The sequence below is a fragment of the Mytilus galloprovincialis genome, chromosome 11 (assembly GCF_965363235.1).
Source record: "Mytilus galloprovincialis chromosome 11, xbMytGall1.hap1.1, whole genome shotgun sequence".
NCBI lineage: Eukaryota > Metazoa > Mollusca > Bivalvia > Mytilida > Mytilidae > Mytilus > Mytilus galloprovincialis.
Window position 1 is genome coordinate 60,456,529 of NC_134848.1, and position 26,741 is coordinate 60,483,269.

The window sequence follows — 26,741 nt, forward strand, 5'->3', positions numbered from 1 at the left end:
GAGCTACTTGTTTGTTTACGTTATGCACCTAATACTTTTTTTCATGTTCCACTCCTAACGGTCCCTAGTTTGCGACCCCTTCAATATTCTAGTCTGACAATCCCTTAAAAATAAAAAAAAGCATGTAATCATTCAAACAAAATGTTCTTCCTTTGTAAATATAGCCCTGAGATTTCAAGTTTATTATTTTTTTTTTGATTACACGTTTTATTATTAATGATAATTAAAAGTCACGTTAACTATGAAAAAGGAAGATGTGGTATGTATTCATTGAGAAAACTCTCCGTACAAGACCGGATGACACGGAAATTAACAAATAATTGGGTCTTCAACAATGAGAAAAAACACACTATGTATTCAGCTAGCTAGAAAGGCCCCTGAATGGGAAATGTATTTTAACGATTCAAACGAGAAAAATTAGCGGCATGATTTTTGTACAAAATAATGAAAGAAAAACCAATATATATATATATCAACAAACGAGTTGACAACACTGAATTACATGCTCCTGACCTGAGGTGAGAGTTTGGTTTAAGCTAAGTTGAAGGCACAGACCCTCCCTTACCTGTAGTGTACAGCATAAGAACAAGCTATATATAGAAAACAGTTGAAAGGGGCCGAACTAATCAGATCAATACAAAGCAAAAATACATCTAACAAAAACACAACCCGTACGTGGCACAGTACTTATACATCACCACAACAAAAAAGGCACGAGGTACATTTTTTAGAGTACTGTACTTGCCACCACTGACAACTAGTACAAAGGGAAAACAACTTATAAAAATATAATGCATCTAAGACTAAACTATCATTTAGTACACATGCAACATCCATGGCAATGTAAAGACGTCATTAACAATTAGACCTTGTACAATGACAATCGACAGATTGTAGACTAGCTAAATGCACAGTTTGGAGTAAAAAGGCGTATGATCTTTATGAAACTAATTGGCTGTTTTTCTTTTTCCTTTTTAATCTTTTATACTTTTATCAGTACCTTAGTTTAAACAGTAGCTACATCAACTTCCGAAGCAAGGATGTCGGCTCTCCGGACATTCCCGAAGTCCTGCGTTTAACATGATTGCCGAGTTTATGAGCTTCGGTCCTTGCTTGGAAGTTGTACATACTCTTTAAATCTTTGTCTTGCATCCACTACAATTTTTTTTTAAGTCGATGAAAAAACATTCACTGCGAAAAGCAAACGATTTGGCATTCACAAATAGTTTTTATTTTTGGTTGAATTATCTTTTTAAATTCATATTAATTTGCTTGAAAAAGTAAACACTGAACAGAAAATGAGGTTGACATTATTGTTCAATAAACAAAACAGGGTGAGGGGAAATAAACAAATTTACACACTGTAGTTACTCAAACATTTCAAAATTCTCAAATCTAATACAAAAAAAAAAGTTTTCTGAAGCAGTTGAACATGTTGAAATGTTTGCAATTATAATTCTATCATTTCGGCCTTAGACTGTCATTATCATTATTCTTAATTTTGAATTTGTTAGCATTTTCATAAATTGTCAAAAACTAAAATTTTGATTTACTCAATGTAACAACTGCATAGAAACGAAAATTGACAATTTTATGGAATAATTATAGTCCACTTATATGTAAAACAAATGTGGTATATATAGATACGAGTCCAGAGCTCGAGGACATATATCGAACCTTGACCAGCAGATGACATACGGTGAAATTTTAAAATAACGCAATTTAACTTTGATTACGTTCTCCATCAACAGATAAAATCTTATTATTGAAAACAAAGTACTTATATAGGTTTGTAGGCTATAGTTTTGAAAATGCCTGCGGAATTTATCTTCGATACCGTCAAATGATTAAAATATATTTATGCTTATATATAAATATACTATGTGGTTTTCGAAAACAAGAATAATTCAGCATAGAGGAAACATGTATCTCTCATTAATTTTCATGTCTTTAATAATTGCGAGTTCCGCCGAGTTCTCGAGATGGCGATATTGGAGGAGAGCGAAAACAATGGATATCTACGTTAGTCCGTGTGGTTCGGACAAAAATAAAGGGTAAGAAACATATTCCGTAATTTAAGATAAAACTACGCAGGCACTTGTTATATGTATTTTTTTTCTCGACTAATGTTTATTATTATATTGTACATATGCTTTTGTCAAATTTTGCACAAAAAGGATATCAAAGTTTGTGTTTGAAAGACGAAACCTCCAAATATATAGTCGGCACTTCTATTTTGAAGTGAATTATCATTGAAAAGATATGCTCATATTAATAAATCTACTGTTTTCAAAACTTTGAATTTCAGGAAATACAAATGATTTTCTATATCCTAGGTATAGAATTTAACTTTTTTTTATTCGAGCGTCACTGTTGATTCGTTTGAAGACCAAATTGTGCGACTGAAATAACATAGCAGATACATCTATCTATGTTGAGTTTATACTAGTATGCGGTTACCGTAATATAATTGTCTTAAAATTTGTTGCATTGTCGAAAAAACTTTAATTGATTGATAAAAGAAATATAAAGAATATGTTGTATTCATTCAATACACAAAAATCAGTACATGCATATTACAACACACAGAAAGAAAAGGAACAATGCATGTGTTGTTTTTTCATCTCAAAGTTACAGTATGGCCTTCAACACGGAGCAAAAACCACAAAGACAAATTTCTACCTCATACCTCTACAACATAACCCACTAAATACATATAGTCACTGGATTATTCTGCACTAATCTTGAAATATTGTCTGAGATGACTGCTTTAGTTAACCACGACTTTTGCGTTAGCTTTGTTAAAAAAATTTCCACTATTATCTGTTTGATATATGTATCCGATCTAATTTACACAGAACGAGTAGCGGGTCCCCTTTGAAGACAATAGAACATGCGCTGTCATTAATAAATACTGATAATTACAATGGAAACGGTGAGTTAGAATTAAACTTTAGTAAAAAAAAAAACCAAAATAACAACTATAAATGGTATCTATATGAACCTGCACTTCGATTATACATGGGATATACAATGGGAGATAACGAAAAGTTTCCTTTAGCGTAGAGCACAAGCCCTTGCGAAGGGACCCCCCTTCATTTTGGTGTTAATTTAATTCAGAAATTGTAGTTTTTGAATGTCACGGCACTTGCTCTTATCCATACGATATTATTATACATGAGAAGTGGTTGGAACCAATTTGAAAGAGATTTCAAACTCACAAGTCGATAACAAATATCACAACACGGCGAAATACCGAAAAACGACCAATTTACAAATAAAAGTTTGTAACTCACAATTCAGAAAAAATTTAAGGACTTGGCAAAATGAACCCTACCAAAATCCTGGGTTCATCCCGGGTACTATGATAGGATAAGAGGATCCAGTTACACACTAGGAACTTATCGTGTTGCATTCGTCTCAACTCGGCCGATTCCGTACCCTCAGAAGGAGAGTAGCGGATTCTACCGAGGATTGCCGACTGATCGTGTTGCTTATTTAAGTAGAAAATAACAGTAGTTTATAGGAGAGGGGCGAAAGATACCCGGGGGACAGTCAGACTCATAGATCAAAAATAAACTGACAACTCCATGGCTAAACATGAAAAAGACAAATAGACAAATAATACTACACAAAACACAGCATAGAAAACTAAAGACTAAGCAACACGAACCCCACCAAAAACTGGGGGTGATCTCAGGTACTCTGGAAGGATAAGTAGATCCTGTTTTTTCTTGGTTGTGCTATTCGTTAAATGTTAGTATGAAGGTTACCGGTCAATAACATGTCGTCACGTTAAATGTTAGTATGAAGGTTACCGGTCAATAACATGTCGTCACGTTAAATGTTAGTATGAAGGTTACCGGTCAATAACATGTCGTCACGTTAAATGTTAGTATGAAGGTTACCGGTCAATAACATGTCGTCACGTTAAATGTTAGTATGAAGGTTACCGGTCAATAACATGTCGTCACGTTAAATGTTAGTATGAAGGTTACCGGTCAATAACATGTCGTCACGTTAAATGTTAGTATGAAGGTTACCGGTCAATAACATGTCGTCACGTTAAAATCATTCAATACCTTACATTACATTACATGTTTCAAATATTTAATTATACTTATTGGTATCACTTGAAATTGAGAATGGAATTTTTTCTTGTATTGTTAGTAAAATTTAATTAAAAAAAATGTAAGACAGACATATATGTTCCGTAGTAATTGTCCACGGTGTAATATGTATTTTTTCGGAGAATAGAACAATGATATATTTTACTCAAGAAAACAAATGGATCAGGTAATGATGAAAATGAGGACCAGCTATGCCTTCTTTTTTCAGATATTGTAATAGAATTGATGTGTGGAACTTGTGGATCTACATGTTACTTTGATCTAAAGTCTACTTTAGTCATCACAAACAAGGAGTCCCGAAAACTAACCATCCGAACAAATAAAAAAGATAAAGTTCGAGTGGTACGTATATTCTAAGACTATCTTGATTTGATTATTTATTTTGATTAAATATTTCATTTAAATAACCTGAAAAAAGTGCAAAATTTCATAATACTATTGCCAATTTGGCTTTTTGTTCCAAAACCACGGTGCTCGTTTTCATACACGTATCTTAAATACAACCAGAACAGATCAAAGCAAAGGGTACTCGCAGTAACTGTAACGATCTCATAGCACATTCAGCAACTAGATTTTTATTTGATTTAAATTGCCATTATATTACTTTCAACAAGAATCGAAATGTGCACAAAGCGCTATCCTATTTCATTTGGTGAGATGTATTCGATTATTTTAACTTTCAGACAGGAGGGCAACGGATACCTTGGAACAAGTTTAAACCAGTTAAATTTCACGAAAAAATATCGTCCGCTGCTCTTAAAGCGGTAAGTGGAACAATTTTGAACTAGTTACCAGCCATGAAAAGTTGTTTTCGTCTGCTACACTAAAAATGGTAATTTGATCAAGTTTAAACCAGTTACCAGTCATGAATTTTTTTGTCTGCTACTCTGAAAACGGTACCTATTACTCCGTAGTATCTAGAGTATCTTAATTTTCAACCGGTAACATACTTTGTGATAGGACGTTCTGGCACTCTGTGAATAAAGAATAACCAAAAGAAGTTTAATCAAGCGGTGCAGTTTCGGAAAAAAAATCTGTTTTATGTGTTCTGTACATGAGTAAATCAAAATAAGGTAATTTAAAGATGTCAGGAATGTAGACAAAAAGACTCCAAACAAAAGAAATTAGTCTCCTTAATTAAAACAATGAAGAAAAAGATTAATAGGCGTTTGTCTTGCACAGTTATGTTTTATATTCTCATCTTTTTTCTTCTTTGTCAAACTTATATTGTATTACAGTGCTGCTTTATTTACTCATTTCATATATAATGTTTTTTTTCCAGAGAAGGGACGACAGTCAAGATGCCGTGTGCAAATTTTGTTCTTGTCACGAGGTTCGATTTCAGCTTGCGTTTGGCAATTTCAAATTTTGTAAAAGATCGATTAGGACATATTTTAGAATACAATGTTCTCTACTACATTGAGAAAGATTAATTGTAAAATCACTTCTACGTAAAAAAAATAATTAATGTTTTACTCTTTTTTGGAAAATTTTATTTTTGAAGATTATATTCCGTAATGGCTTGAATTTCATTCGATGTCTTAAAAAATACAAGACTCAGGCTGTTGTTAATATTCCGTTAGCTCGCCAGTAGAAATAATTGAAAATTGTAACAAGTAAAGAATATTGTTCATACAAACTAATACATAAAGGGTCCCCTTAAGTCTCCACCCGTTGCTGCATAGTACGGCACTAAAACGACGATTTTCTAATAAAATGTCCAAATTTATTTGTCAAATACGCGAGTAGAAACAAACCTTTTGCATAAAAAAAACAACATTTTTGTGTATTTTGATTATATTCAAGATATAATGAAAATGTTTCGCCCAATAAAAACCATGCTATGAAACAGCTTTTAACGCTTTTTTAAAATTGTATATTATTTGTGTATTGGTAGGCTTCTAATAATATTTGTCAGATGATGTTTTACTTATGTTGTATGAACATCAGCATCTTTGCTGACCAAGAGGGAATTGGTCGTAACCTTTAACCAGTGAAGATGCTATGCGCCTGACAAAATCCGCTGCCGATAGATGGAAACGATTAAAAAAAAATGTTCTATTTAGTTCTCATCACTTTTCTTAAATTGTTGTGACAGTAATAACTTATTCCCGTAAGAATATACTTATTTCTGGCATTTTTCTTTTTATGTTCAGGTACAGCAGGTGTCGTTACCGGATGTTGGCATTACAGACTTGGGAGAAATGTCTACATTCGGATATTACACCCGGCGTACGTCTTGGTTGGAAATCTTTGAAAATGATCGACCTCTGACCTTAGCAAGATATCCAAATGAGGTATGTTAAATAAATCTATTTGTTTCTTGTTTTTATTTTATAACAGTATTTAGGTATCGTTAAGGCTGCATTTATATATGCTCATTTAAAAATATTTTAATCTTTACGTCAGCCTCAAGCTAATTTGATATTTGTAATGATTTTCATCAAATGATTATGTATTCCACTTTTGTACGACTTTGCCCCCCGCAGAGCTATAGAAAAACAGTACATTAACGGGTGTTACACGGACTCTTTTTAGACGATACACGGACTCTTTTTAGTTGTTACACGGACACTTTTTATAAATAGAATCACTCGTGCATGATAAGTGAGTTCATGGACACTTTAACTTTCAATTAGATTTGAACTTTTTGGTTCACCGACTTATTTCCTGTCTTTTTATTGAACAAAATATTAACGTTAGCATCAATATCTTTTTTTTTTTAAACATTTCCAGTTAAATACTATTCATATCAGTACACTAAGGGATTAGACATTTAACTTAAAAAAAAGGGGGGTATGGTTTTCTCCTAAAATAGATATTTTGATCCCAAATTTTATGAGAAAACAATTATTATAGTCAAGCAGATGACAAATTAATGTTTTGCATGATTCCTGATTTTCCGAATACCGTTAATAGTGCTAATTTAAACAAAAACATTTGGGTGATGGCGTTGAAAAGTAAATAGTTAATATACTCAAAAAAGAACATACCGCCCCCTTTATGAAGCAAAATATTCGGTCAATAAATTATGGACATGAATAGTATTTTGGACAATGCTGAAAGTAAAGAAATGCTAATACTTACGTGTATATTTCAATAAAAATAAGACAGGAAATAAGTAAATAAAAATCAAAGATCTAACATCAAAAGATAAAGTCCCTATCAACTCACCAACGATTGATCCTATAAACTAAAAGTGTTCATGTAATACACGTCCAAATAAGCAGCAGATCTAGGAGAAAATCATTCAACTTATGTCATCAATTTTGGGCGGTAAGCTGCGATTGGATCATATATTAACACGTGTTTAATCCCGATCAACACTTGCAAATCTAGAGACCAGCATGAATTAAAAAAAAATCAAAATATATGCCTGAATATATATAATATTAAGACAAAATCCATTTTTTTCATAAACATTTCATTCACTATTGAAGTAGGAAATTCATTCTTTTGATACATTTATATTGTTATCGAATTTATATCAGTGGCGGATCCAGGACAAAACAGGGGGGGGGGGGGGGGGGGTCCAACTCTATGTCTGCATTTAAATGCATTGATCGTCCAAAAAAGGGTTGTTCCAACCCCTGCGACTCCATCACTGAATATTAAATTCATGCATTTTGCAACAAATGGGCGATTTTTACCATTTTTTTTATGGGGGGGGGGGGGGGGGGATGGAATGGCATATCCTACATTTTTTTTTTATCAAAAATAAAGATCACAGCCTCTTTATTTTAAAATGAATTAGACCTCCCCCTCTCCGTTTTCCGTTTCATTGATAAAAATCAAACGTTATCTTACTTACCACTAAACTATTTCTGTAATACATTACCTTTTTGCGAAGTTGCATTTTAAAAAGTCTTAAATGCGTACAACATTCACTTTTTACTTGAAATGGTTCTTTTTTTTTTATCAAATTATTAGATTCCTGATTTTTTTTTCTCAAATGTTTAGTCTTGCTAAATGTATAATTACTTTCTTGAAACGTCGTACAAGTCAGATAAAAAACAAAAGTAACAAAAGAAACAGGCCGGTTACAACCAGCCGAATAGTTTTTCTGCACTTGTAGTCAGGTCAAGGTCCTCGGCTATCGCCTCGGACCTTGACCTGACTACTCGTGCAGAAAAACTATCCGGCAACGGTTATTACCGGCCTGTTTCTTTGTTACCTTTGTATTTTATCTAATACTTAAAACAAATGAAATTCAGGGGACGTGATGGGTGTATGTTATTACTGAACACGTGGTAATCTCTGTCGAACCAACATTCAAAGTTGTCTACAGAATGAGGCAATACAATTTTTTAAAATGATAATTTATGCTTGTTTACTTTGAATTTTCCGACGCGAATGAAAACCAGGCAACAATACAAGTTAGTTTCTGACTATGAGAAGTATATCAAGTTAGTATCGATCATGATCAGACTTTCCATTCGGGAAATTTATCGAAAAGAGTATTTATGTAACCTCTCTTCCTTTCGAAAATAATGATGGAACGTAAAATCACAAAAATACCGATCACCGAGGGAAATTCAAAACGGAACGTCCCAAATCAAAATATATATAAAACACACCAATAGAATGGACATCAACTGTCATATTTTTGACTTGGTACAGCTAGGCATGTTCAAATGCAGAAAATGGTGCATTGAACTTGGTTTTATAGCTAGCTAAACCTCTCACTTGCACTTGTATGACAGTCGCATTAAATTTATTGTATTCTATTTGATCTGTTTGATTGAAGGGTTATATTAACATCGACAAACCGGATGCGAATGGTCAATCGTTTCATTACGAATCAAAAGAACCATTTAAATGGATTCCTGAAGACGATCTCTGGGTACATGGATTCTGGTAAATAATATAATATTTATAGAGGCCCTTCATGGGGGTGTCCAAGTAATCACATAATCACAAATGTCTTGCTTTTATAATCACATAATCATATTTTTTAAAATAAGATAATCATTTCAAATAATCAAAAATACAGTCCTAGATTATCAAATAATCAAATGTTCATCAAATAATTGGACTTGTAATCAAATGTTCATCAAATAATTGGACTTGTAATCAAATAATCATCAAATATTTGGACTTGTAATCAAATAATCATCAAATATTTGGACTTGTAATCAAATAATCATCAAATATTTGGACTTGTAATCAAATAATCATCAAATATTTGGACTTGTAATCAAATAATCACTATATAAAATCGACAATGTAATTACATAATCAAAAACCCTATCAGCAAGCTGTGCCGCCCTATGTTACATACTATTCAATTTGATGCTAATGTGTAAAATCGTACCTTGCAAATAACAAATATTTGAACTGTGCTTTCAAATTCAACACATAATGTTTTTCATGGTTTAAGCACGATGAGTTAAAGTATGCAACTCTGAATTTAAATGTAAATAGATGTGTTCTGTTGATATGATTTTTTGTTCGTACATGCATTTTAATTCTATCATATTTATGGCCATGCTTTTTCTTCGATGAAATTTTGGAGACTTTTTTTTATTGTTTTATATAATTTGAATGTCAGAAATTTAAAAGATTAACACACGTGAAATATAAAATTATTTATATAAAATTTTGAACATTTTCCACAGGTTCTGGAGCTGGGCTGATAAAGCTTACAAAGTTGCTAAGTTTGACCCCAAAGGTCAATGGTTGTCAGTCACAGAAAAAGTCATGTACGGACTGAAGAAAGGTAAACATTGACCTTTTGATGCTAAGGAGTCCATTTGTAATTTGTTTTGGGGAATTAATTATTGTGCGGTATGAGTTTTTGTTCATTGCCGAAAGCATATTGTTACCTATAAGTGTTAACTTTTATATCATTTGATATCGGTAAAGAGTTGAATCGTTATAATCATTTCACGTACTATTACAGATAAAAGAAGATGTGATACTAGTGCTATTGAGACAACTCTCTATCCAAGTCACAATTTGTAAAAGTAAACCATCATAGTCCAAAGTACGGTATATTTTGTCCTATAATATTATAAGCATACCGTGTCATTTCTGCTAGTGTGTACGTCTGAAAAATAATAAAGTTTGATAAAATTCTTATATAATTTAAACATTTTATTTGTTCCTTTACAATATTTTTGTATTTTGTTTCAGGAAATTATAACGAGAAAAATCCTGGTAAGGTAGATTACCATAATCAAGGTGGCTATTTCAGATTTATAAATGTGCTGTCCGAACTTGACCAACCTGTAAGTATAACCTGCTACTTCGTTTCCATGTTAATTCATACACAAATAATGACCACAATAATATACGCTAGTTACATGATTGTTTAAGGATTCAATATTTTATTTAAGTCTCAACACTCCATTCCAATACATTCCAATATAAAAAGCATATAAAGCATTGCGTATAAAAACGTTTAAACGAACTTTGTAGGTATGAGTATCACTTAAACAACTATACAAAATAAGGAAAATCAATTAAAGGAAATGAAATTAAAGTAAAATAACAAAAATAGTCCGAGAAAAATTCCAAACAGAAAGTCCGTAATCAAATAACAAAATCAATGCGTATTTTTCGATAATTAAGATCCAATCAACAACCTTGTATTTTATATTTCATCTACATTTCTCGATCTTTCATATATCACGAATGTGCTCATCCGGTTTTTCTGCCACAAATTACATAGACAATAATAGTGCATTGACTTGACATATCAACGATATAAGGATGAGGCTTAGAAACGGGAAATGCGAGGCTGTGCCGAGCTATTTCCTCGTTTCGGGCCGAATCCTTATATCGTTGATATGTCAAGTCAATGCACTATTATTGTCTTTATACTGCAATCTAAAACAACCTTTTCAATGGTTGTTTAATGCGTTAAGGTTATTTATTGGATTTAAATATTGGGGAAAATCCCCTTTAAAAAGGCCTCATATCATGCTCGCGGAGAAATATACAACACAATGAAATGTACATATTTACCTGTTGAAACTCACACTCGACGGTGAACGAAATTGTTTGAGTCTGGACTTAAATAGAAACCATAAGCATGAAACATAATAATTTATAGGTTGCAAACAAAAAATATTAACAAATGAAATATGTTTTCCCAATTATTGCAAAAGAAACAAGGTTTAGTCGATCCACGCGTCGTTGTATGCATTGGAAACAAGAACAGGTTGAAGAGGTCGTATGAATAATTAAATATTATTTCGGCATTTTCTATTTAAATATTCATGAGGAAAAGTGATATCGGGTCAGTGACTGTATATGACATAGAAATATACAGTCAATGCATTTTGACTGCTCAAATAGAACGAGTGCAGTATAAATAGTAATATGCTCCCGAGTAATTAAAAGTGGCGTTGTTGTATCCATTAGGTTAAATTAACTCCAATTTATTATTTGACAGAACAGTCCCCCCCAAAAAATTAAAAAATAAATAAAAAAAATAATAAAAAAAAAGAAAAATGAACACAATCTTATATTATGCAAATTGTTTCTTTATTAGCTAAATATTTGTAAATTTATATTTGATTATTTCTAGGGGGAGTTCTATGTGGATAGGAAGACTAAAATGTTATACATATGGCCCTTGAAAAACGCTCATTATGCCAAAGGTGACGCAATAGAAGCTTCTATCATCGACACGTGCATCTCGTACGTATATATTTATCTTATTTAGCATTTTACATATTTTTACATATATTTGATTCGTTCTGAAGATTCAAATGTCATCTATATCTTCAAAGGTAGAATATAAAAAAGATTCAGCTACCATTGAACGAAGGGAAATTATTTGATAAACGAAAATCAGTGAAATTAAAAAAAAAGAATGTTTTTCGTAGAATATTAAAAGATTTGGCTACTATTGAACGAAAGGAAATCTTTTATTTCTTAAATATCTGCACGTATATCTGTTTTTAAAAAACATCCCTGAATTCTGTCCAAGTACTAGGTACAATTTTTCACTAAGGGAGTCACTATTTTATAGTTTACAAATGTGATATTTTGTCCCGTGAACGAAATATCACAGATGAACTGTGAAATATAGTTCAAGAAGACACGATTTCATAGGACATATTTTTTGCTTACACACGATCTAAACTGAATATTTTCTTGCAGAATTTCAAAAGATTCGGCTAATATCGTACTTGAAGGGTTCACACTTCAGTGTTGTCGGAAGTTTGGAATAGAGGCACCTCAAGTAAAAAGTATAACATTTACAGGACTTAGAATTCAAAACATAGGTAAATATTTAAGGATTCAAAACATACGTAGATATTTTAGAATTCAAAACATAGGAAATAATTTAGGATTTAAAACATAGTATTAGGTAAATATTTTAGTATTCAAAACATAGGTAGATATTTTAATTTCAAGATGGCGTGTATGTCTACTTAAACTAAAAGCTCCGCACCGTGATGCGAAGCAACAATGTACACTTGAAGGTTATTAGAAACATATCTTTTTTTATTAATCTTTTTATTGTTTTTATGCCCCATTTATGGACATTATGTTTTCTGGTCCTTGCGTCCGTTCGTTCGTTCATCCGTCCGTTTGTCCGTCAGTTCATTCTTCCGCCTGTCCCGCTTCATGTTATAGTTTTTGGTCAAGGTAGTTTTTGATGAAGTTGAAGTTCAATCAAATTGAAATTTAGTACACGTGTTCCCTTTGATATGATCTTTCTAATTTTGATGCCTTATTAGAGTTTTTACCCCATTTTCACGATCCACTGAACATAGAAAATGATAGTGCGGATGGGGCATCCGTGTACTAGGGACACATTCTTGTTTTAAAGTATAAGTTTATCGTATTGTCTATTGAATCATGATATTCTATTGTCTCTTTACCTTAGTTATACATCCTTTTCACCACTTATTCACGCTAATCGAATTTCCTTTCATGTTTTTAAAAACAAATTTCAGGATCATACGGTATAACAATAACAGGGACCAATTTGAAAATTAATCAAAATCTGATAAGAAATACAGATGGTGGAATCGATATCAGAGGTTTGTAATAATACTTTATTCCAAAAGCAATACAGCTTATAGGATACCTCCACATACTAATAACAATTTTATATGCACTTATATACGAATATTAAAATAGTTACACAATATATGAATATAAAGGTGTGTATGAAAAAAATGTAATATTTTTAATACAAAATACGAGCGGTCAATGATATACTAAAATAAAGTGAGTGCAAATATACGATATAGCTGATTTTAAAAACATAAATTAGTTATTTAATTTTTTAATATTTCTGACAGAAAAAAAAACCTGGATAAGTTTGTTTGAAAGGCTTGAAACAAAATATATTTTTTTGAACGAATTTATGCAAAAATATCTTGTTAATCGTCAAAAACTTGATATAATATTTTTTTGCGATCAAAAGAAGGCGTACTCTTTCTGCGCACCCGCTAGATCCGCCATACTTATCTAAGCAGGTCATTAATTTGCTAGCTAACTAAGTAACAATCCATAGGAAGATATTGGTTACACTGCAAAGCCACACAATGCTAACCAGGTAACAGTTTTATGGAAGAAATGATACCCGTGATGGACACATTATTTTGTGTACGGCGATCCAATGATACCCGTGATGGACACATTAGTGTACGGCGATCCAATGATACCCGTGATGGACACATTAGTGTACGGCGATCCAATGATACCCGTGATGGACACATTAGTGTACGGCGATCCAATGATACCCGTGATGGACACATTAGTGTACGGCGATCCAATGATACCCGTGATGAACACATTAATGAATGGCGATCGAATGAGTTGGCCGCTTTCTTCTGAATCAGTTGAATACATAAAGATAAGGTTCATATTCAATTTTTGAAGCATGGGACATGGAATTTAAAATAGAATTCTTATACCTTGCTAATCAATACGTAGGTTGCTTCTACTAGCCTAGAGCATAGGCAACAATTTATTTACATGACTTATTTAGGTGTATTGTAGTCTCTTTGACACATTCCCAATTTCAATTCTCTATTTTATTTTAATTAATTTCTAGGCGGTGATCGAAAAACATTAACTTCTTCAAAGAATGAAGTTGCTGATAATATTTTATCTAATTTTGGACGAGTTGGTTATGTTGGCAGTGATGGAGTCAACTGTGATGGCGTTGGTGCACATGTGCATCATAATATTTTCTTTCAAGGAGCATACACAGGAATAAAATGGGCTGTAAGTAGACGTTTAATTAATTTTTGGTTTTTATGCCCCACTTTAGGGCATTATCTTTTTCGGTCGGTCGGTTCGCTCGATCGTTCGTCCGTTCGTCCGTTCGGCAACCTGTCTGGCCTTGTTCAGGTTAAAGTTTTGATCAAGGTAGTATTTCATAAGGTTGAAGTTTATGCAAATTAAAACTTCAATTTTTCCTTAGTGTATGATCATTCTAATTTTCACGTTCCACTAAATATAGAAAGAAATGATAGTGCAAGTGGGGCATCTGTGTACTATGGACTTATTTTTGGTAATTTCTTAGAAATATAGCAACTTTTCAAGATTCAAGATTCAAAGTTTTATTTAGAGTCGATATTCTATAAACTACATAACACAAGCTCTAGTGAGCTTTTCAAATCGACTTAATAACAAAATACAATACACACACACAATACAATACACACATACAAAAGTCATGAAAACAGCACAATTTTAAACATATAATGCATAGTAAGATACCATAAATGACATATATAAGTTAAAAGCATATAGTACACTTAAAACATAGCACATAGAATGTAGACTGTCTGATAAAAAGTTTTATTTACCTGACTTGGTATAGGATATTTTAAGAAATATTGGTAAGCTTAACCTGGTTTTATTGCTTGCCAAACACTACAAATGAAAGATATAGATTAAAAATAGGAGAAATGAAATGCAGGGTCCGAAATGATTTTACTTCATTCTATGAATATCCAGAAATTTAGAATAAATATTTCCGGCAAAACACTAAAGAGATAAAAGCACAGACTGATGCGTTTAAAATTACCCAAAACAAATGGCAAGTCGTTGTACTAATGTGGGTGTTTTTCCTGGGTGTAAAATAGCATTAAAATATCGAGAGTTTTATTACATGAAAAATAACGTGATTTTTATTTCATGAAAAATATGGTGATTTTTATTACATGAAAAATATCGTGATTTTTATTACATGAAAAATATCGTGATTCTTATTACATGAAAAATATCGTGATTTTTATTGAATATAAGTTGCAATGATTTTCATTGAATAAGAAACTAGTAACAAATATTTTAGCGGTTTAAAACTTTTTATGCAACACCAGTGCATGCATACTATTGAAATTGTGGAATTTATGTTGGCGATTTTGTTATGTTGGCGAAAATAAGAGAAAAATTACACCCGGCGAAAATAACCCTCTATACAGATGTTGACCAAAGTAACATTGTACATTATCTGATTTTGCAGGGAAACGATCACATATTTGAATACAATCATTTATCCGAAATGTGTCGATATTCCAGTGATTGCGGAGCGTTCATGAGCGGCAGAGATTGGACATGGGTAAATACATTGTACACATAGTATAGAATATGAGTATTACATGAAAACATTTTTTTTTAATGTTGGGTGCTTAAAAAAATAATCATTATGTATGCGTTGTTGATTATTTCATAGATTTCCAGTCATCATTTCTTATCTTATATCGGTTACATGAGATAATTAAACTGTCAAACCAACGATAAACATGTACCGAATGCATTGTTAAGTACCGGTCTTTGTAAGAATCATGCAGGTTCCTGTTGATAGGCGATTCATGACCCATCTTCAAATGTCTTTATATTTTGTTTATGAGGAGGGTATGGTATGAAAATAAGTTTCATGTATCAATTTTTTTCTTTTGAACCTTGGTTGCCATAGAAACCATCCTTACAAAATGTTGCCTAAATACGTTCATAAGTAGCCTTTGAAAATTGAAATATAAGGGGTTTTAAAGTCCCATAGAAATAAAGTTAATCAATACAAAAAATATGTATATTTACAGTATTGACAAACAAAACCCCTAACTATACAAAAACGTTAAAATTTTGAATTTACTAAATAGTTTGTTTCCATAGCAACCATTTAAAAATGTGTTAAAATTCGAAAATGAAAAATTTCAAAAAATCTTTAATTTTAAATCTGTTTATCTCCCAAGACCAACAATACCATGAAATGTCATTGACAAATTTTGAAAGACCACATTCTATATATTGATAAAATAAAAAGAAAGTCGTGTGTTTTTTTTTCTTTAAAAAAATAATTTTAGTCAAAAATTGTCAATTTTCACCAAAATTCAGATTACCAAACAGATGAATACTGAAACATTTTGAACTGAAAAAGCTAAAACATTCCATTTATACGTGCATTTCTGACACAAATTTGGTAATTATAAATGAGAATATATGATTGATAGAGATATTTTGGTAGAGAAGGAATTTTTTTCTCTCTGGGCATGGTTCCACCCCCCCCCCTTTTTTTCAAAATTCAAAAAATTATTAAAAATTTAAAAGATGGAATTCAATTGTGAACATTTTGAGCATTAAAACATGAAATTTCTTCAAAGGGTGAGCGCAATAATAGAAACCCCCTACACCATTTTTATACGACCCCAAAAAAAATTTGGGATCGTATAATGGTATGATGTCGTCGTCTGCGTCGTCTACGTCGTCTGCGTCGTCGTCGCCCGAAGACACATTGGTTTTCGGATAATAACTTTAGTTTAAGTGAATAGATCTTCATGAAACTTTTTCAGAAGGTTCAATACCACAAAAGGAAGGTTGGGATTGATTTTGGGGATGATGGTCCCAACCGATTAGGAATTAGGGGCCCAAAGGGGCCCAAAACAAGCATTTTTTTAGTTTCAGGATAATAACTTGTGTAGAAGTATTTCAATTGCTCTGAAATCATATCGCAATGTTTAAAACCACAAGTAGAAGGTTTGGATTAATTTTAGGGGTAATGGGGCCAAAGTTTAGGAATTAAGGGCCAAAAAGGGGTCAAAACAAGCATTTTTCTAGTTTCAAGACAATAACTTATGTGTAATTGTATGGATCTCTCTGAAATTGTACTACAATGTTCAATACTGCAATGGAAAGCATGGGATTGAGTTTAAGGGTTATTGCTCCAAGGGGGTTTAAAAAAATTGGGGGGGGGATTTTTTGTTTACGATTTTTGAAGGGCTTCCTTTTTTTTCAAAATTTTTCAAATTTCGAATTTTGAAAAGTTTCAAGAAGAAATCTTCAATTGCACAGTATTGTGCAATAGATTTGTTAGATCTTTGACCACATTAATTTTGTGACAAAAACCTATATTATTTCAAAAATTTGATCACAATCCAAATTCAGACAGAATCAAGCTTGAATGTTGTGACCAAATTTGCCCTAACTGTTCAGGGTTCAACCACTGGGGTCGTATAAAGCTGCGCCCTGCGGAGCACCTGGTTATATATTAAGATCTTTTTTTAGATATGGGGAATGTGTCAAAGAGACAACAACCAAAGCAATCAACAGAAAATAGCCGAAAGGCTGAAAACTGAATGAAGGATAGCTGCGTCCCTAATTACACTTGTTTTGTGCAAATTGAAATTTAAAATCTTTAAGTGCTATTTCATGGTCTTTAAAATTGACTCTGTCCTAGTTTCATAAATTTTGCATCAATGATTATTTGTGTCTTTCAATATATATCAATGAGTGGCTTAAAAATTCCATTTAAATGTTCTTTGTATCTGTCGTTTTTTCTTCAAAAGCAAAAAAATGCATTTTACCCCTATGTTCCATTTTAGCCATAGTGGCTAAGTTTCTTGAAGTACAAGGAAATAAAATACAAAGTTTATACAAGATACTCCCAAGTTGGGCCGAAATCGATTTAGCATATTCAGAAGAAGACTTTTTTTAAAGTAAGCAAACTAGATGAACAAATTGTGAAAAAATTCTTTAAAGGGCTATAACTCCACAGGATTCAATTGACAATTTTGGTCATATAAACTTATTTGTAGATCTTACTTTGCTGAAAGTTGTGCTGTTTACAGTTTATCTTTGTCATTAATGATATTCAAGATAATAACCAAAAACTGCAAAATTTCCGTACAATTAACAATTTAGTGGCCGCAACCCAACAATGGGTTGTTAGATTTATCTGAAAATTTGCTCTCAAGGCTTTAGTGTTTGAGATATAAGCTACACACTGCATGTTACCCCTATGTTCTATTTTTACCCATGGCGGCCATGTTTTTTTACAAAATTGAAAATAAAACACAAACTTTATTCTAGATATCCTAAGGATCATTCAGTTTAATTTTTACTGGGATTGGTTCAGTAGTTTCAGTGGAAATGTTTCAAATATTTAACACCGAATAGACGACGACGGACGCCAAGTGATGGCAAATTTCACAGTTCCTTTGAAACGGTGAGCTAAAAAAAACTACGTCCGTCCTATTAGAAATAAACTGAAAATAAAAAATTAAAAACTTGTACCATCGAGAGCGCTAACGAGGCCACTTTCCATAAATTTTAATATTTTTAAGGGTCATAACTCTTTAAAAAAAGTCCATTGTCCATCATTATAGAACTTAATTTCGAATTTTTTATTTATAAAAATACTATTTTTGATATAACAAAAATAAAAAAATATTTTATTTTTTTTGTCTTAAAACAGTGGTTTTGATAAGAAAATAACACTCTGTAAAGATTAGACCAATGGACAGTTTTAAGCTTGGTACAGTGTATCCAATTTCATTATCTATGGAAAATACATTGCCTTGTATCGTTTCTTTTGTGGACTAGTATACTATTGCGCAGAGTCAGATTATGTACACATAATGGCTGTTACTATTTACCTCCAATGTAAATCGACATGTACATCAAAACCTTTATGCAAACACTTATTTGTCACTATGTCAATTTAACTGGGTTAAAATTGAAATTGAAGAAGAACTACAGAACCTTTCTTTCTATTCTAATATATAATAAATTAATCTAACTTATGTAAAAGATTTGAAATACATGCGGAATGTGTCCATTGGACACAGATGATGCTCCCGCTTGCATATCATAAAAGTTATAAACGGACATAACTGAAGAACAGTAAAAGTGACACTTACCAATTGTGTACTAACTTTTATGGTGATAAGTATTGTGTAAAAGTTTCATAACATTTTGTTGAGGCAAACTAAAGAAAGAAATACAAAACAAAAAATTCAGCAACTTTTTTCCTCTATAAAGAGGCATTGCATAGAACAGTGAAAGTGACACCACCAAAATTCAAAGTTGATCTGTATATGGTGGTTTTAAGCATTGTGTATAATTTTAATAACATCTGGTAAAGACAAACTAAAGTTAGAGAACATAAACGGAAAATTCAGCAATTTTTCTATCTGTAAAGGGGCATAACTCTTGGACGGTTTAAGTGACACCACCAAAATTCAAACTAAGTCTGTGTTTTATGGTAATAAGCAATGTGATTAAGTTTCATAACATTTGGTTGAGGCAAACTAAAGATAGAGAACAGAAACCAACTTTGGGACGTACTGAAGGACGGACAAGGGTAAACCTTAATGCCCCCTCCGCCACTGCGGGGGCATAAAAATGTGTAAATATAACAATTGATTAAATTAGGCAAAATTCAATGAATGGTCATTGCACATGGTTGTCATAAAGGTTTGAGAATCAAAACAGTATATAATAGTTAGGACCAGCCAATTGTCCTCAAGGCCACAAGGAAAATATGTTTTGAGAACCATAAAAAAAATCGATTATTCTGCCGTATACAAATAATAATCAGTTAGGTTTTTAAAAATAATAATAATAGACAAGCTGTCCTTTTCCACCATATACAATAGAAACATTGACAAATTCTTGCACAATTTAATGTAGATCGTTGGTATATTTTTCCTCAGATAGAACATGTAGAATTTGTATGCCCCACCGTAGCAAAGGGGGCATTAAGTTGTACCCTTGTCCGTAAGTACGTCCGTTCCAGAGTTATACCATTATATAAATGGAAAAAAGTGCTGACTTTTTTGTTTCCGTTCTCTAACTTAAGTTCATGAAGTTTGCCACAACCAAATGTTTTGAAACTTATACACAATGCTTATTTCCATAAAATTCAGAACAGTTAGAATGTTATTGGTTTAACATGTACTGTCAATAAGTTATGCCCCTTATAAATTGGAAAAAATGCTGAATTTTCCGTTTCCGTTCTCTCTTTTTCGTCTGTCTGACATAGTTCATCTTACACTGACCTCATTTTCTTAGAACATTGATAATGTTAAGTTAATATGATACTTGTATTAAAATCTTTACATAACACTTACAGAGTTTCAAAAGTAATTCAATGATAAATAAAACCAACCAGACATTTCAGGGTGAACCTTCTTGCTTAACAGATCTTAGTCTAGGTTTAAAGTTTTTAAAGCATTAATCTGTTTCAAAAACCAACAATGAGTTGCATTAAATTGTTCCTGTAACTTTTTTATAGCCATTTTGAAAGACAAAGTATCCTGAGCTATTTTTTTTAAAATGTTCATTAAGATTTGTTTTTCTAGATAATCATGTTATGCTCATTGTTGAAGGATATACGGTGACCTGTGGTTGTTTATTTTGTATGTCTTTGCTCTCTGGTGGAGAGTTAATTGTCTCATTGACAATTACAACACATCGTCTTATTTTTATACATAGACTTACTAGTAATTAAGTTTTGGATTCAACATTATTCTTTTTCACTGACAGCATCAGTCTTAGATACTACAACGGGTTATGCGTATTACCAATTTTTTTTTTAAACTTCTGAGAAATCTTACATATAAGATTGAAGGGAGGGGGTACATATGATGCCCTCAACTTTAGAAGTTGTGTTATGCTTAAATTCTTAAAATACTTAGTTCACAAGTAAACTAAATGAGATACCACGTTTTTTTTCAACAAATTTTATAATTTTGAAAAAAAAAAAAAAAATCGAAAAAAGGGGGGTGGACCATACCCAGAGTGATGATTTTTCATTTTGTACAAGTCTATCTTCATTTACTATATATTTTTGTTTAAAATTAACAAATGCGTGTCAGAATTGCACATATAAATGGAATATTTTAGCTTTTTAAGTTACTAAATGTTTGATTATTCATCTGATTGTTAATCTGAATTTTGGTGAAAATTGACAATTTTTGACTAAAATTTTTTTTTTAAAGAAAAAAAAAAACGCACGACTTTCTTTTTATTTTATGAATATATAGAATGTGGTCTTTCAAAATTTGCCAATGACATTTCATGGTATTGTTGGTCTTGGGAGATAAACAGATTTAAAATTTAGGAGTTTTTGAAATTTTTCATTTTCGAAATTTAACACATTTTTAAATGGTTGCTATGGAAACAAACTATTTAGTAAATTCACAATTTTAATGTTTTTGTATAGTTTGGGGTTTTGTTTGTCAATACTGTAAATATACATATTGTTTGTATTGATTAACAATATTTCTATGGGACTTTAAATTCCGTTATTTTATATTTTCAAAAAGGGTCTTTTTTCACATATTCAAGCAAAATGTTGATTTGATGGTTACCATGGCAACGGGCATAATACAGGGAAAATAAAGACAGAATTTTACTCATCTACCAAAGTTCTTAAGATATAGGGCAAAAAAAATTACTTCTGTGACATGTCATGAATCACCTTCTGCATGATTTTTACAAAGACAGGTACTTAAGTAACGTCATTATTTTATAAAACATTACCACAATTGTCAAATAAAGATTCGGAATATTGGACATTCGCCATGAATGAAATAATTAATTCCTTCTTTATCTTCATATATATATATATATATATATATATATATATATATATATATATATATATATATATATATATATATATATATATAATAACAGATTTTCCATGGCAGTTCAATAATTTGTGAGACGGGGTGCGTTATTCCCGATAATTGAAGATACAACGCCGAGCTAAACACGACAAAACAATTTTTGCACGATATTATATTTAAAATGTATATCTAACGTGTCAAATGGCGTCCGCTTCGTATCCCCAGGATCCGTCACTGTTTTCTAAGAAATAAGTATTAATGCCTTTCATCTTATATCTTCAACAATTTATAAGAAGGCAATACACATTTGGTATATTGAACTTAGTCCATTTGATATGTTTAGAGAGGAAATATTATAAGGAAGAATCATATTCAGCGAACTAAAAAAAATGTTCCCGGAGCAGATGTACGAGGAATTATGTTAGACGATCAGTACTCCAGTGCTTTGATTGAACAAAATGTTTTCCACGATGTAAGTAACATTGTTAATTTAATATATAATTCAACTAGCCTAGCTGCATAACATTGATCTCTTGACAAAAGTTTAAATACTTAAGGAGATGATGTTGTAACCATTGCATATACTGCTGTGACCACTGTATATAATGCTGTAACGGGTATATAATGTTGTGACCACTGTATATAATGCTGTGACCACTATATATAATGCTGTAACGGGTATATAATGTTGTGACCACTGTATATAACGATGTAACGGGTATATATTGTTGTGGCCACTGCATATAATGCTGTAACGGGCATATAATGTTGTGACCACTGCATATAATGCTGTAACGGTTATATAATGTTGTGACCACTACATATAATGCTGTAACGGGTATATAATGTTGTGACCACTGCATATAATGCTGCAACGGGTATATAATGTTGTGACCACTGCATATAATGCTGTAACGGGCATATAATGTTGTGACCACTGCATATAATGCTGTAACTGGTATATAATGTTGTGACCACTGCATATAATGCTGTAACGGGTATATAATGTTGTGACCACTGCATATAATGCTGTAACGGGTATATGATGCTGTGACCATTGCATATAATGCTGTAAAGTGTATATAATGCTGTGACCACTGCATATAGTGACGATCATCAACATAAGGTAGTCGTGGCGTTCCATACAAAATGACAACAGAATAAAGCGTACATTGACAAATTCTTATTCTGTAGCTCAATGAGGCAGTTATTCAAATATGAAAAAGAAGATGTGGTATGATTGCCAATGAGACAATTCTTTACAAGAGACGAAATGACACAGAAATTAACAATTTTCATAAGAGAGAACGGGGAAAAAGACGCTTGATGTTAACGTCATACACAACAACTATATATAATAAATGAAAACCTAAATTATTCTAATAGTTGAACCAAACAAGCTATAATACTATAGAATTTAAAATGCTATTAGATGCAAATCATTTCAAAGTTATATTTGAAGTCGATAAGTTGATATTTAGTTACTACGTCATCAAGTTTAACTTGTGTTATTAGAACAATGCACATATAATCATTGGTGGAGGAAGAGATAACATAGTTAGACAGAACATATTCAACAAAGATGTGCGATACACAATTAAAGTGGACGCCAGAGGGGCTGACGGGAAATCTAATACAAAGACAATGCTGGAAAAACTAGAGGTAGGCAAAAGCAGCAGGTAGGACAGATTTAACAAAAGAAATTTAGAGGTAAGCTAGAGGAGCAGATTGGATAAGGTTTTTCTAAAGTAAGACTGGAAAGAGAAGAGGTAAGGTTGAGAAGGAGATGGAAAAGGTTCTACGAATAGTAATGCTGACAAAATGACAGGTATACCATAAACGCAGATGGGAAAGCTTATACCAAATGTAAAGTAGAAAAATGAGAGGTAAGCTAGAGGAACTGATGGGAAAGGTTTTATTAAAGTAATGCTGGAAAGATAAGAGATAAGCTAGAGGAGCAGACATGGAAGGTTTTACAAAAGTAATGCCAGAACAGGTAGAGGTATGTTGGAGGAGCAGACTGACATTTGGGAAAGGTTTTACTAACGGAATGCTGGAAAGATAAGAGTTAAGCTAGGTGAGCAGATGGGAAAGGTATCAGATCGCGTCGGTGGTCTGGTTGTAACTCATACACTGGTCAGTGTTTCATTAGGTGATCATTTCTTAGTTTGGAAGCAGTAACACATCCTCTGTCTCATCTTACATAATTAAGACATACCCCTTGCATATTCATAGTATAGACTTCGTTAACAAATTATTGTCTTGACACAAATTGTTCAAACAGAGTTATAAAGAACGGATGAATTCCACACTACATAATTTTTACGGTTCCCATCATGAATCGATAAACCGATGCGGTATGTAGACCTGTGTATTGAATCACTTACGACATGTATTAAGCGCTCCCAGATCTTTATATATAATATTATTGTGGTCTAACTTATAGATTTATCGAATGTGTGTTTATATGCACCTTTAGGGTCATCCGGTCTTCCTGTTTTTAGAAATTAATGCGATTCGAGATTTGAACATCAATAAACTATTGTTGCTCTAACGGTCCATAATGACCATTTATCTTAATGTAAGAAATCAAGCGGTATTTGTTTTGACGTTTACTTTTCAGACGATCTGAGACAAAACTATGGCTCACTACGGCCCATAGGAAAAAATATGAATTTTTCATTAGAAATAATTCTTTGCACTTTCTGTAACAAGCGTTACAAATATCCTACAAAGTAAACAAAGTAAATTAGAGGCTAAATATACGAGAACATTAGCTGTGTCAGCTGTAGAAAAAGCAATGCTACCATGGATATTTATAAATCAAGATGTGATATGATTTTTAATCATTTCAGAAAATTCCATATAAAGATAAGCTGTGGGCAAATAAATATCCTAAGCTTGCTAAAATCATGGATGGCAATAACCCAGGAAATCCTGTTGGTGAGTAATTATCATGATAGGGGGGTTGGGGTTTACCTTGATATTAGTATAAATAAGTTTTAGCAGGGGCAATATATGTACTTCGAGATTCCGCCAGTTGAGACGCACTCCTTGATTCACTGCAAGGGTACAGCGGATCCATGTACACTCCCTAAAGATTAATGGAGATGTGTCCTTTACAATATAATCCCACCACCAGAACAATTCCCACACAACACCAAGGGAGCGTGTAGGACACCGGGAGACTGTTATTATGGTGTAGGAAGACGAAGTACTCAAAGAGAACCAATGGGCTTCTCGGCAATGACCATAATAGTATTGTTAGATTTGAGCGGGTTCGTGTTGCTAAGTCTTTCAGTTTCTACGTTGTATCTTGTGTACTATTATTTGTCTGTTTATGTTTTTCTTTGTTAGCCATTGCGTTGTCAGTTTATTTTCAATCTATCATATCTATCGCCCCTCTTTTGTAAGAAGTGTAGCGTATTCCATTGTTTTCAGAACAATAACTTTTAAATGTTTGTTTTATAATACTTTCCACTTCTTTGTTAATGATGGTGAATGTTAACTGTTTGATTGTAGCACCACTGATGCAAACCTCTAGTAATTCGGATGACGTTTTACCTAATTTCTATATTTCGTTTGAACGATTACATAATCCTGCAACTATGAAGTATATTATTTACACTTGAAAAGCATCTTCATGGTCACAGGCCGAATATGCCAAGAGTTTTAAATTCTGTATTTAATATCCTCTCGGTAGATATTTTCTTTAAGTATTACTCATTCGATTCAAAATATCCTTGTAAAGCAATTTTCTTTTAGTAGTGACTACAAATATTATATTGAAACTGAACAATGTTAACGTCGTCGTTTAGAAATATAAATTTTGTATTCCTAATTTGTTGTTCGTTTCGTTTTTTAACAAATTATTCATGTGTTATTGAATGTTATAACGTCTCACACACACATGATAATGAATTAGAACGATATCAAAATCCGACGATTTAATAGCGTCTAATGTTACATTGCATACCAGCTTAACAGAGTCACATTTTGATATCAGAAATCGCCTTTCATTGTTTATAAAAATATAATTATTATTAATATATTTTGTAGGTAATGAAATCAAAGGAAACATATTCTGCTCTATAAAACCCGGTGTTAATGGTAATAAATTTGTCACTGAATGGTACAAGGTCGATGGTAACAAAAACGTAAGAAAAATAAATTACACATTATCATTTTGTAGGTCCTGAAAGCTTTTCTGGATAAGTCATCACCAGTAACGCAAATTTGAAAAACATGCAAACCTTGCCACCACGCTTTACTTACAGAGATCTGACAACCCCTGTCCTATTTTCTGTTCATGTTTACTTTTATATGAACCAAATGAAGTGAATGTTTCCGAATTTGTGAATGTGTGTATCATCACACCAAACAAAAGACCCCGATTAATTTTTCAAATAGAAAGTAGAATGGCTCGTTTTCTGATCTCTGAAAGCGAAACTTGGACAAAGGATCAGCATTTTTAAGTCATATTATGGAAACGCCTGACACAAATTTCAAAAGGCAAAGATATAAAAATACTTGAATACCCAAAATATAACATACATTTCAAACCAATGTTTATATCATTGAAATACTTATATAATTTGCATATGATGGAATAAGTTTATATAATAGGTCGAGAGGGCTTCCGGTAGTGGCTCTTGTCGATATTTATTTTTCGATTGACTGAGAGAACTACTTTTTAAAACCAATGTAAACAAGATGACGGCCACGTTCAAAATATTTATTTTCACTTTGAGTTCCTTAAATCAAATTATATACACAAACC

At 32.2% G+C, this 26,741-nt stretch overlaps 1 protein-coding gene across 1 annotated transcript in view; it reads left to right on the forward strand.

Moving 5' to 3' along the window:
* Window positions 1–1,867: 1,867 nt before the first annotated feature.
* The window catches only part of LOC143052518 (uncharacterized), a 28,398-nt gene continuing 3,524 nt past the window's right edge, over window positions 1,868–26,741 (forward strand). The window contains exons 1-17 of the mRNA XM_076225566.1: window positions 1,868–2,054; window positions 2,859–2,935; window positions 4,339–4,472; window positions 4,814–4,894; window positions 6,287–6,427; window positions 8,878–8,987; window positions 9,749–9,849; window positions 10,266–10,360; window positions 11,665–11,777; window positions 12,243–12,367; window positions 13,046–13,132; window positions 14,155–14,327; window positions 15,574–15,669; window positions 22,305–22,433; window positions 23,477–23,623; window positions 24,817–24,904; window positions 26,021–26,118. Coding sequence (XP_076081681.1) covers window positions 1,882–2,054; window positions 2,859–2,935; window positions 4,339–4,472; window positions 4,814–4,894; window positions 6,287–6,427; window positions 8,878–8,987; window positions 9,749–9,849; window positions 10,266–10,360; window positions 11,665–11,777; window positions 12,243–12,367; window positions 13,046–13,132; window positions 14,155–14,327; window positions 15,574–15,669; window positions 22,305–22,433; window positions 23,477–23,623; window positions 24,817–24,904; window positions 26,021–26,118 — 1,968 coding nt within the window. The 5' untranslated portion in view covers window positions 1,868–1,881. The remainder of the gene's footprint in view (window positions 2,055–2,858; window positions 2,936–4,338; window positions 4,473–4,813; window positions 4,895–6,286; window positions 6,428–8,877; window positions 8,988–9,748; window positions 9,850–10,265; window positions 10,361–11,664; window positions 11,778–12,242; window positions 12,368–13,045; window positions 13,133–14,154; window positions 14,328–15,573; window positions 15,670–22,304; window positions 22,434–23,476; window positions 23,624–24,816; window positions 24,905–26,020; window positions 26,119–26,741) is intronic.